Source organism: Pelophylax lessonae, assembly GCF_965119305.1.
Source record: "Pelophylax lessonae genome assembly, chromosome: 2".
NCBI lineage: Eukaryota > Metazoa > Chordata > Amphibia > Anura > Ranidae > Pelophylax > Pelophylax lessonae.
Genome location: NC_138769.1, coordinates 182,474,833 through 182,488,311, shown reverse-complemented (window position 1 = coordinate 182,488,311; position 13,479 = coordinate 182,474,833). Strand labels below are relative to the sequence as shown.

General features: G+C 40.8%; 1 protein-coding gene across 1 annotated transcript in view; it reads right to left on the bottom strand.

The window, feature by feature from the left end:
* Positions 1–13,479, bottom strand: part of IL1RAPL1 (interleukin 1 receptor accessory protein like 1) — a 1,835,933-nt gene that overhangs the window by 417,829 nt on the left and 1,404,625 nt on the right. Inside the window, exon 6 of the mRNA XM_082248500.1 lies at positions 8,858–8,932. Within this exon, the coding sequence (XP_082104626.1) occupies positions 8,858–8,932 (75 nt within the window). The remainder of the gene's footprint in view (positions 1–8,857; positions 8,933–13,479) is intronic.

Genomic DNA, 13,479 nt, shown 5'->3' with positions numbered 1-13,479 from the left:
GGCTAATTTTATAATTCACCATCCCTATTTTCTCCAACACTTCATAGGGCCCCTGCCATTTGGATAGGAATTTACTTTCGACCGTGGGGACCAACACCAACACCCTATCACCAGGTGCAAAAGAACGGACCTGGGCCCCACGATTGTAAATCCTTTGTTGAGCCAACTGGGCTTGGGCTAAATGTGCCTTCACAATCGGCATCACTTGGGCAATTCTATCTTGCATTTGTGCCACATGCTCAATCACACTTCGATGAGGGGAACTCTCATTCTCCCATGTTTCCCTGGCAATGTCCAGTAGGCCCCGGGGTGCCTCCCATACAGCAACTCAAACGGAGAGAACCCTGTGGATGATTGGGGAACCTCTCTTATGGCAAACATCAGATAAGGGAGCAGATAATCCCAATTCTTTCCGTCTTTATCCACCACCTTCCTCAACATTTGTTTTAACGTTTTATTAAACCTCTCCACTAACCCATCTGTTTGAGGGTGATATACTGAGGTACGTAACTGGGTCACTTTCAGGAGTTTACAAAGTTCTCTTGTCACCCTAGACATAAACGGGGTGCCCTGGTCAGTTAGGATTTCCTTAGGCAGACCCACCCGAGTGACAACCTGAAATAACTCCTTGGCTATGGTTTTAGCAGAGGTATTTCGGAGAGGAATCGCTTCTGGGTAACGGGTGGCATAATCCATTATTACCAAGATGTGCTGGTGCCCTCTAGTGGACTTCAGTAAGGGCCCAACCAAATCCATGGCGATCCTCTCAAAAGGGACCTCGATAATGGGCAGGGGTACCAACGGACTGCGGAAATGGGGCATGGGTGCATTAATCTGACACACTGGACAGAAAGAGCAGTACAATTCCACTTCCTTAGTGATCCCAGGCCAATAAAACCTCTGGGTGATTCTCTCCCGGGTTTTTTCTGCTCCCAAATGTCCCCCAAGAATGTGCCCATGGGCCAGTTCCAAAACCATCTTGCGGTACGGTTTAGGCACTACCAGTTGCTCAACGGTGTCCTCTATCCTCTGTGACACTCTATATAAGAGGTCCCTTTCAATAATGAAGTAAGGGAGGGCAATCCTCTCGTCAGGGTTAACTAGCTCCCCATCTATCTTCACTACATTCTCCCGGGCTCTTAGCAATGTGGGGTCCCTCAATTGCTCAGTGATAAAATTTTCTCGGTGCACCTTAAGGTCATCCAACCCTAACGGCCGCTGTTCCTCTTCTGAGGTAGCAGGCTCCTCCCTAGGGACTGGTGTTTCCCCGGCTAAGACTGAGCACGGAAACTCAGGATAATCCTCACAGATGATTCTGGAGTAGATGGTTCAGGCTCAGAAGAACCACCTACTGGGGAATCTGGGCAATCCCAGAGTTCCCAGAACTTTGGGAAATCCCTTCCCACAATGGCGTCATGTGGCAGTTTGGGAACTAAACCCACTTGGTGACACAGGATACCGAGGGATGTTTCAAAAGTAACTGTAGTCACTGGATATTCTCGAGTGTCCCCGTGTACACAAACTACGCCATTTTCCTAGGATGTAAGTTTTTTTTCACCACTAGATCACTTCTCACTAAGGTGACCAGGCTACCTGAATCCAATAATACCACAACATCTTTACCATCTAAACACATTCTATATAAAGGTTTCTCATTCCCCTTTACTGCAGTGTATGTGGTTGCAAAAAAGGACTGTTGTCTCTCTGTCAGAAAGTCACAATGCATGGGTTAATCATCCGCTGGGCAAACCGCTGGGCAAACCACTGCTACATGTCCCTCTCCCCTGCAACGGTGACAAATCAACCTTCCGGTCCTCTCCTGTGGGATGGGTCTTCCAGGCCGCTCTCGCCAAACATTAGTAGTAGTCCTGCTAATACCTCTAGTTGCTCTTTGGATCCTCTCTCCACCCCCATCCCCTGACGCAGTCTTACTTATAGGTGGGGAGGGTCTGGTCTTGGGGTGAAAAGTCTGTGCATCTCTGGAAAAAGAGGTCAAATTCTCAGTTGTTATGTACCTTTCGACCAGGTCTACTAATTTGTCTGCGGTTTCCGGACCACCATGGCTCACCCATTTCTGCAGGGTGTTAGGAAGAGTCCTAAGAAATTTGTCCATGACTACTCGCTCCAAAATTTCTGGTCCAGACAGAATTTCTGGCTGCAGCCATTTCTTAGCCAAATGGATGAGGTCATACATCTGCGACCGGGGTGGTTTCTTCAGCTGATAACTCCAACTGTGGACCCGCTGAGCACGGACATCCAAGGTTACCCCAAAACATGCCAATATTTCCATTTTTAATCGATCATAGTTTTTTGCATCTGCAAGTTCCAAGTCAAAATATGCCTTTTGGGCTTCTCCAGCTAATAGGGGGGCCACTAGTCCAGCCCACTGTTCTTTAGGCCAACTCTCTTTCTCCGCTGTTCTTTCAAACGTGGTCAGAAACATCTCAGGGTCCTCATCTGTAGTCATCTTTGGCAATAAGTGGTTTACCTGAAAAGTCGGTATGTTACTGGCCTGACTCCCAGCCTCGGTCTGCTGTCTCTGAAGCTGTTTCACAATGGCCTCCATTTGCTGCTGTTGTCTCTGTTCCAAGCCTACAACGGCCTCTCGGTGAGCTGCCATGCTCTCTTGGTGAGCCTGTTGTTGAGCTGCAATGCTCTCTTGGTGAGCCTGTTGTTGAGCTGCAAAGCTCTGCTGAAAATCCGCATTTGCCTGCTGTTGAGCTGCATTTGCCTGCTGTTGGGCTGCATTCGATATAATCAGTTGTTTCAGTATCCCCTCCATTTTGGGTTTACTTTAACTGCCCGCGGCACTCCACCATATGTGAGGGATTAGCTCGGTAGCAGGTGTGGATAACCCCTTTTGGGGGGTTCGTCACACAGGGAGATAGCCGAGGAGTGATTGAAAACAACAGTTTATGGTTTATTCTTCCAATTTCGTCAAACAAGTGCATGCAGCAAAAACATCAAAAAATCAAAATAAAACACGAAATAAATCCTGGCCGCTGTGGGCGTCTACCTTCTCACACACCGGAACCTACCTAAGAAGTCTTCCCAACCTACTGTTGGGCAGACACTGCTGGTCCTACAGCAGACACTCAAATGTCCATTTGTGTTTTCTTTACACAGAAAAAAGTTCAACACCTCACCTTTAGGCTCCGTTCACATGTCAGCGTATGATCGCGGGCAGAACCGCCGCGGTTCCGCCCGCGATCCGGAGATTTATTGCAAATCGCGGGACGCCTAGCGTTGCCCGTTGATTTGCAATAGCCCCCCAAACGCCGAGCGATGTTGCCACGATTTACGCCTGCCGAATCGCGGCAACATCGCGCAAACAAAATCGCGGGACGCAATACGCTCCAAAGAAGCTCTTGTACTTTTTTGGAGCGTATTACATCCCGCGATTTTGTTTGCGTGATGTTGCCGCGATTCGGCTGGCGTAAATCGCGGCAACATCGCTTGGCGTTTGGGGGGCTATTGCAAATCAACGGGCAACGCTAGGCGTCCCGCGATTTGCAATAAATCTCCGGATCGCAGGCGGAACCGCGGCGGTTCTGCCCGCGATCATACGCTGACATGTGAACGGAGCCTAAGAAGTCTCTCATCTGACTGCTCTCCCCAGCTTACACAGCCTCAGGAGACAGCAATCAATAGACTCCCTTTGGACAAATTATAGAGGTCTTAATTGCCTCATTCTGAACAGCTGAAAGTTTTCTCAACTTCGGTACACCCTCCTGCCTACCTCTGCAGCCGACACCTGATAGTAATTGGTGAATTGTCTAAACCAAGCAGAAATATATCTCCCATCGGTGACAACACCCATAGATTTACCTGACTTCCTGTCACAATATATATATATATATATATATATATATATATATATATATATATATATGTATATATATATATATATATATTGTGTGTACTGGTGTATATATATATATATATATATATATATATATATATATACTGTATGTACGTGTGTGTATATATATATATATATATATATATATATATATATATATATATATATATATATATATATATGTGTGTGTGTGTATATATATATATATATACTGTATGTATATATGTATATATACTGTGCATGTATGTGTGTATAGATATGTTTTCATGTGTCAGAACATGTCATTACGAGTTCTTTTAAAGTTTAGTTTCACTTTTTAAACTTAGGGGCGGCTGTAATCTCACAATATCTGGTGAGATTACAGGCAGTCCACCCAGTTATACACAGATCTCGGCAGTTCTCAGAGAAAAAAATTCTCCTCTGATCACCCTGTGAGAAGTGAAGTTCTCCACCTTCTAAACTGGGTGCCAGAGGAGATATTTTTTCTCTGAGAACTGCCGAGAAGTGAACTGAGAGAAAACTTCTCAATTTACTAAATGTACACCTGTGTCCCTTATGCCTTTTTTCCTTATATATTTCCTTATCCATTTATGACATTTTTCTTTTTAAATATTTGTAATATATGGTAAAATAGGCACAAAACTTCAGTTAAAACATTTCTTATAATCAAAACAAAACTGGTATAGTTTCTCTTTTAGGTCCGGTTCACACTTATGCGATGCGGGAAGGCTGCGAATCCGCAGCCTGTTCCCGCATCGCACACGCACCCCCGGCAGTTCACACTGCCATATGCGATACACTGGGGGTGTCAATGTAATCTTAATGACACTCCCAGTTTGATCGCATATCGCAGTGCGATCTTGCAGTTCGCACAGGATCAGATCGCACAAGTGTGAACCGCTGTGCGATCCGATCCTGATGCGGCTGCCAAAAAGGGTCCTGTGCGAGTTTGCTGCGGGTGCGGTGCGAATTTAGCCATACAAAGTGTATGGCTAAACTCGCACCGCACAGCCGATCGCATGTAATGAAGGAGCAGTGCGCTCCGACATTACATGCGAACCCCGCACTCGCAGAAGTGTGAACCGGGGCTCAAAGGAGAAGATGTCATATAAGCTGTGTAGCTTTGGGGCTGGTGATGTGTCATTTTATTTTATTTTTTTTAAAGCATAGAATTATGTCTATAATGAAAATACCTAAATAGTTTTACTGATTTCTTCAAGTTGTTTAGAAGTAAGCATAGTGTCTTAAAACATCTGGCGTGACCTTTGGCACAAAACTCAGATGTTTGGCAGCTTTTAAACAGCACTGCTTTTTTTTGCACAGTCCTCAAGAGGATATCACATCTTCTATATACTTGCTGTTTTCATTTAACAGCTAACTTTCACTTACACAAATACTGTTTAGATGCTTCGGTATCAAAACACTGTCATTACAGACACTTTCAAACTTGGTGTTACAGACAACTGTTAAATTGAAAGCAAGATAGAATGCCAGAAGTTGTGAAATTAAAAGTGCAGGTATATCATTGTGATATTCTTTATGATAGATCACATACTACAAACCCGCTTATGCAGTAGAAATGATTTTCTGAGGCCTCAGAGGAAAGTGATCATTAGAATTTACATCAGTAACTTATGGCACTTTTCCACTGCATAGAACCGTACCGGCTCGGCACGCTTTTGTGCTTTTCCACTGCGGTACCGCATGGTATAGGGTCGGAACGGTTCGGTACGGTACGGTACGGTATAGGTTTGTTTTTCCACTGCATGGAACCGAACGGTACGGTACGGTACGGCTCTGAAAAAACAGTACCTACTCGATTGTGGTTCCAACAGGTACCAAACTGGTACCATATCCCCCAATCCTTTGCATGCAGTCACTACTAGCCACTGATTGGTCAGAGAATCACACCCACCCCGTTGTTATCCCACCCACTTAACTTTAGTACTACTTTAGTGGAAAAGCAAACCTATACCGTACCGTACCGAACCGTTCCGACACTATACCATGCGGTACCACAGTGGAAAAGCAAACCGGGCCAAGCAGGGCCGAGTAGAGCCGAGCCGGTACTAGCCGGTACTTGCAGTGGAAAAGTGCCAATAGACTCTGGTTTTCAAATGTAGGAGCTTTGGCTTAGTAATTTCAGGTTTTTATTTTTTTATTTTTTTGCAGTAAATGTTTAATTATGAATAGCTTCCCTTTTTTTTTTAACATATCTTTGTGGGGTTGTTTAAGCTTAAATAGGATGTAGTGGTTAGTCAAGGCTGCAGGTTTCGCTTTAGGGGTTTATTTAATTTCACCTCTTACTTTTTATTACTTTACATTACAGTCAGCATTCCAGATATATCAGACACCAAGCTTCAGGGGCAATAGGGTAAGGGAAATGGGACCTACAGACTGGAGTGGTGGCGCTAGTTAACCGCTTGCCGACCACCCACAGTATATTTACTGCGGCACTCACCCCCTCCGAGGCAAAGCGACGTAGTACTACATCGCTCGCCCAGGAGCATGCAGGGGGTGAGTGCGCGGCGCCGAAAGCCCGCTCCTGCCACCGCTTGTTCACGGGCATCCCCGCGTGAGTGACCGGTGGCTCCGATGTCCGCCACCCGCGATCTCCCGCTGGAGAGGGAGAAATGTAAACAAAGCCGCCTGTCATTCTCCCTGATGTAAGAACAGAGATTATACGACCCTGCTATGTAGGATCGCATATCTCTGTGGTTACATCACAAGCCACGCCCCTTTACAGTTAGACTCACGCCCCTAGGGACACACTTAACCCCTTGATCACTAATAAAGTGTCATTTTTACAGTAACAGTGCATATTTATAGCACTGATTACTGTAGTAATGTCACTGGTACCCCCGAAAGTGTCAAAACATGTTAGTCAGGGGTCCGATCTGTCCCGCAAAAAAAAATTGCAGATCGCCGCCATTACTAGTTAAAAAAAAAAACAATAAAAATGACATAAATCTTTCCCTTAGTTAGTAAACGCAATAACTTTTGCGCAAACCAATCAAAATACGCTTATTGTGATTTCTTTTTTACCAAAAATATGTAGCAGAAAACAAATTGGCCTAAAATGTTAAAACATTTTGATTTTTACATTTTTTTGGGGGGGATTTCATATAAAAATGTGAAAAATAGTGTTATTTTTTCAAAATTTACGCTCTTTTTTTGTTTATAGCGCAAAAAATAAAAATCACACAGTTGATCAAATACCACCAAAAGAAATCTCTGTTTGTGGGAAAAAAAAGGACGTCAATTTAATTTGGGTACAGTGTTGCATGACCGTGCAATTGTCCGTTAAATTCACGCAGTACCGAATCGCAAAATATGCCCTGGTCTTTGAGCAGGAAAATCCTCTTGGGCTTAAGTGGTTAAAATGACATCCATACTGCCACCGCAATTATTAATATCTAGCAATGAAAAACCTTTTGTGAGGGCAGCTTTCTAAGTTAGGAGCATGGTCAATGGAAATGGTAACTTATTATTATTATTATTATTATTATTATTAATTTTATTATTATTATTATTATTATTAATTTTATTATTGCAGTAAGCGCCGGTTCACATTACCGCGACGCTACTTGCAGGGGCGACCTCCGAGATCGCGGTGCGAGCAGCCCGCCGCGACCTCGGAGCGGCCGCCACGGACTTCATAACATTGAAGTCTATGGCGGTCGCCTCCTGGTCGCCCCAAAGAAGCTCCGGACCCTTTTTCTAGGTCGGAAGCGACTTGTGTCGCTCCTATTAGAACAGGTCGCCTCACAGGTCGCCCCAGTGTGAACCGGCACTAACAGAATAATTTAATGATGTTTATTACCTTGACACAATTAAGTTACTACAGCTTAGAATGTACACTGGAAGTGCCACCAGCACCTCTCTGCCTCTTTACTCTACCCAAAAAGGTTTAATGACAGCAAAGCTAATCTCTGTGTCCCTATAACTAAATGCTTTAAAGAATAAAGCAACATCCTGTGTCAAATGACTAATAGTGATCATTATTTCCAGGCCACAGCTTTAGAAATATGAAGCAGAGCAGCAGGATCATGTCATCTGATTTTCAAAGATATTATATATGTGAATAAAAAATGCATATGTCGAGGGAATCTACTGATCTGTTTTTCAGTGCCTTCACTTTAGCTTTATGGATAAGAGTGGCCTAAACTCTTTGTAATACCTTCGGGAAATGAATGTGTCCTTATTCAAGTGTAATATTTTTTGTGAAAGGATGAACATTTTATTGACACCAAAATACCCTGCCCCAATAAAAAACACACATAATTTAGTCATCAAAAATAATGGACCAGAATAAAAAATCTTGAGGGTAAAAACACAACATGAGGGTGATTTGCTGAAGGATAAACTATTAAAAATAACTGTCACAATCGAAACAACACAAAATTTGGTCACCAAAGTAATGGACCAGAATTATGAACATACAGTATGTTAAAAAAAAAAAAAAACTCTGAATAACATTAAATTTTTTTCCAAGCATATACTGTGTATTCACTTTGTCCTTTAACATTATCATTTATTCAATACATGTTTTTAAATAAGGCATGATTGGGAATGAGTATAATTGCTGTACTCTAAAATTCAGCTACAGAAGACAATACTGTGATCTAACCATTACTAATTACAGCATTAAAATGCGTTTCTTCAATGTGAAAAGAATAAGAAAAAAAAAGACATGCCCATTTGTCAAAGATGTTTCCGAAAGCAAAGTTAATTTAAACAAAGAATTTACAAGTACTCTATCAGTTCAAGTTGCTTTGAAAATCTGCCCATTTATCTTTTATGATGAGGTTTCCAATTGTAGTTTGTTCCATTTTTCAAATGGGAAAGAAGTTTCATTCTCCTTTACATATTAACAATGAAACATTTTGCAAGGCAAAAAATATGTGCTTAAAAGTAATTGTAATTTAATGTTTTACAAAAAAAAAAAAAAAAACATTAAGCAGGAAATATTCTGAAAAATGTAAGTTTTCTTACCTATCTGAGCTTCTTGAATTGTTAATTTATTTTCCAAAGGCTGGAGTAACTTCGGTGGTTTATCTGTTAGTGGAGCTGAAAAAAAAAGTATACATATTAAACATCTTTTTATTGACTTTTGATTTAGGTCTACACCCAAAATGCCTAAAATAGCACAAGAAAAGGTCATTAAATGGAATTTAAAAGCTAAGCTTTTTTTTTTTTTTCTAAAAGAGTGGAGCACAGTAATGGGTCATACACACTATACAATTGTCTTTAGATTTTTTCCTTTAGATTTACCAAAACCATATAATATGAGGTCAAATCTAAGCACTTTTAATTTGTATGCAATCAGGCAGGCCCTTGCACTACATAGTTGAAGGTAAATCTAAAGGAAATCTAACCACAAAAGTTGTATAGTGTGTATCCAGCTTAACACACTCTGTTAAGTTTGTTTGTGGTCTGCAACTCCACAGGGCTTTATTTGCCCTGGCGACCATTGCCACAGAGGCAGAAAGTGAGAAACCATGAATTTTAGAGTTGTCATTATGGCATCAGGGGAGGAGGAATCCTCAGTTTGGGGATACAGGTTCCAGTAAGGTTTATTCAAATATAATAGAAATAAATAAAACATTTTTATTGATTATAAAATCTCAGGTCTAGGTATGACTTTCCCATGTCTATTCAACATTAAAGCAATTGGTTATGGTAACTTTGCCTTATAGTTCAATTTAGCATAAAAAAGAGCATCCATAGTTTAATAATTGTATAGTTATCAATAACTGTGTATTATGGACATTACTTATTGGCCTTAGATCCTAATGCAAAAAACAAATCTGAATGGTGTGGAAAGTGTGGATCTGATTACTGCAGGTTCGAAGTTGTCAATTCCCAGCAATGAAGAAAAATGTTTGATGTTGCATTTACTGGAGAAATAACAATGCATTGTGTTTTGTGTATGTGTGTGTTTTTGTGTGTATGTGTGAGTGTGCGGTCAGCATTTTTTTTAAATACCTATTTACATTTGTTACACTTTTCCTGTACTTTTTCTCTTCAAACCCTCTTACATTCTTATTGTACTAATGAGAATGGTAGAATTCCATATATGCACTTAAAATATATTTATGCAGTCACGGAGCAATATGTATAATGGATAATAATATTATCTGTATGCTCATTAATATGCACACAGGAGAGAACATGATTTCAATAGAGAACATTGAAGTTAATCTTATTTTACAGTTCTATCAAATAATTATTGTGGACGTCTTTCCAGCTTCAGTATTAAATAGCAGATATCAGTGAACTCAAGGTATCAGTAAGCACAACATTTTTTTTTTACTGGCTCCTAACTAGCATGAGTGTACACTCATAGACCAAAACGATGTTTCATGGAAATTATTGGAGTAGACAGCAATCCTCTAAGATCTTCTGTATACCTAATAGTTAGTTAAGCCTAAAAAGACTCTTATACCCATTTGTTTCTGATTATTACTTTTATTTAGGGCAATGTAAATGCATACAAGCTAAATGGTAAAATTAGCATGATATTGACAACAGATTTGAGTAATGGAGCATCTTTCTCTTTTGATCTCTTCCTTTATATTTTATATATATATATATATATATATATATATATATATATATATATATATATAAAGGAAGAGGTCAAAAGAGATATATATATATATATATATATACAGATATATATGTATACAGTGCCTTGCAAAAGTACTTACCCCCCTTGGCATTGTTCGTGTTTTGTTGCCTCACAACCTGGAATTAACATGGATTGCTTGAGGATTTGCATCATTTAATTTACAGAACATGCCCACAACTTTGAAGACGTTTTTTTTTTATTTATTTATTTTTTATTGTGAAGCAAACAACAAATAGGACAAAATAGCAGAAAAAGTCAATGTGCATAACTATTCACCCCTCTAAAGTCAATACTTTGTAGAGCCACCTTTTGCGGCAATCACAGCTCCAAGTCACTTTGGATAAGTCCTCTATGAGCTTGCCACATCTTACCACTGGGATTTTTACCCATTCCTCCTTGCATAACTGCTCCGGCTCCTTCAAGTTGGATGGTTTGGGCTTGTGAACAGCAATCTTTAAGTCTGACCACAGATTTTCTATTGGATTGAGGTCTGGGTTTTGACTAGGCCATTCCAGCACATTTACATGTTTCCCCTTAAACCACTCAAGTGTTGCTTTAGCAGTGTGTTTGGGGTCATTGTCCTGCTGGAAGATTAATCTCCATCCTAGTCTCAAATCACGCACAGAGTGGTACAGGTTTTGCTCAAGAATATCCCTGTATTTAGCACCATCCATCTTCCCCTCAACTCTGACCAGTTTACCAGTCCCAGCTGCTTAAAAACATCCCCACAGCATGATGCTGCCACAACCATGTTTCACTTTGGGGGTGGTGTTCTTTGGATGATGTGATGTGTTGGGTTTGCGCCAGACATAGTGTTTTCTTTGATGGCCAAAAAGTTCAATTTTAGTCTCATCAGACCAGAGCACCTTCCTCCATACATTTTGGGAGTCTCCCACATGCCTTTTCGCAAACTCATAATGTGCCATTTTGTTTTTTGATGAAAGTAATAGCTTTCTTCTGGCCACTCTGCCATAAAGCCCAACTCTACGGAGCAAATGGCTTATTGTAGTTCTATGTACAGATACTCCAGTCTCTGCTGTGGAACTCTGCAGCTCCTCCAGGGTAACCTTAGGTCTCTGTGCTGCCTCTGTGATTAATGCTCTCCTTGCCCGATCCGTGAGTTTTGGTGGGCGGCCGTCTCTTGGTAGGTTTGCTGTTGTGCCATGTTCTGTCCATTTGGTTATGATAGATTTGATGGTGCTCCTGGGGATCATCAAAGATTTGGATATTTTTTTTATACCTAACCCTGACTTCTTATTTCTCAACAACATTGACCCTTACTTGTTTGGAGAGTTCCCTGGTCTTCATGGCAGTGTTTGGTTAGTGGTGCCTCCTGCTTAGGTGTTGCAGCCTCTGGGGCCTTTCAAAAAAAGATGTGTATATGTAATGACAGATCATGTGACACATTTAGATTGCACACAGGTGGACATCATTTCACTAATTATGTGACTTCTGAAGGTAATTGGTTGCACCAGAGCTTTTTATGGGCTTTGTAACAAAGGGGGTGAATACATACGCACATGTCACTTTTCTGTTTTCTATTTCTAAAAAATAGTTGTATGTATATATTTTTCTCATTTCACTTCACCAACTTAGACTATTGTGTTCTGATCCATCACATACAATTCAGATTAACAAAATGTTGAACTTAAGGCTGTAATTTAACAAAATAGATAAAAAGTCAAGGGGGTGAATACCTTTGCAAGGCACTGTATATATATATATATATATATATATATATATATATATATATATACTGTGGTATATAATCCAAAGGTGTTGCAAAATTAATTAATTAATGAATTACACTAGCAGCACTTAAAGTCTGTACATTTAAACAGATATCCAAATGTCAAATGAACAATTCACATAGAAGTCCACCACATGATCCGTATTATTCATGGATTGATGACACCACTAAGTTTTCTGGAGGCAATCAGGCTACTCCAAGCTTGTGACCCTTTCACCACTAGAACCTAGATCTTAATTGCTTATAAGTGATTTTTAAGTGAAATGAGGCACGGTCTGTAGTGTAGAGGTGATTAATGTATTAACTATGTGACTGGAATATCTTTAATTGTCTCTTCAGGTTTAGGATTGTTTGCTTCCATTGATCAATATGCACTAGACCTTTAGAGATTTAATATGGTATTTACATATATAATTGTATGATTAGTTGTATATACTAATGCAGTGGTCCTCAACTCCGGTCCTCGGGCCCACTAAAAGGCCAGGTTTGCAAGATAACTAAATTACATCACAGGTGATCTCATTTGCTGCTCAGTGATTGCAGTATTCTAGTCTGCATCTCCCCTAGGTAATACTTAAAATCTGACCTGTTAGTGGGCCCCGAGGACCAGGGTTGAGGACCACTGTACTAATGTATATTGTGAGTGAGAATTTTAATTTTTATACTAAAATTTGCGCACCTATGCGCTGCTTGGTATTTAGCATCAGTGTCGGGAGCTGTGTGGTCTGCCTGCTTGGTGCTTGTACCGAGCACCACCGATGACTCTTCCAGGTTGCGCATTGAAGCAATCATTAGCCTGAAGGGGTTAATGCTCCTGCCTGAGTGTGTATTAGTATGAGAGGCCGGATTACGTGGCCACGCCCGCTGAAGGAGACGTAATGACAAAACGCGTCCGGGGCGTGATTACGCGGCCTCTGTGAGTGGATGACAGCAACTTTGAAATCGTCCGGGAATCCATGAGCTCGAGTTTACTGGAGTCTGGTGAGAGAGACTGAACACGCTTAACATCCTTGATATCGTTTTATGATAATCGATGCTTTTTTTATTTTATGTGAGTTTACTTTAAAAGGGGATTTGGGGATTAAACATTTTAACACGATTACGCTATGTGCTCCCTTTTTTATTTAGGAGCATTCACTAACTGATAGAGGTGTGAGATATAGGGTCCTCATTCAAAGCTCTGTACAAGGCTTAATTTCTATTCCAATCTGGTGAGTTTGTTTTCTGAAGCTG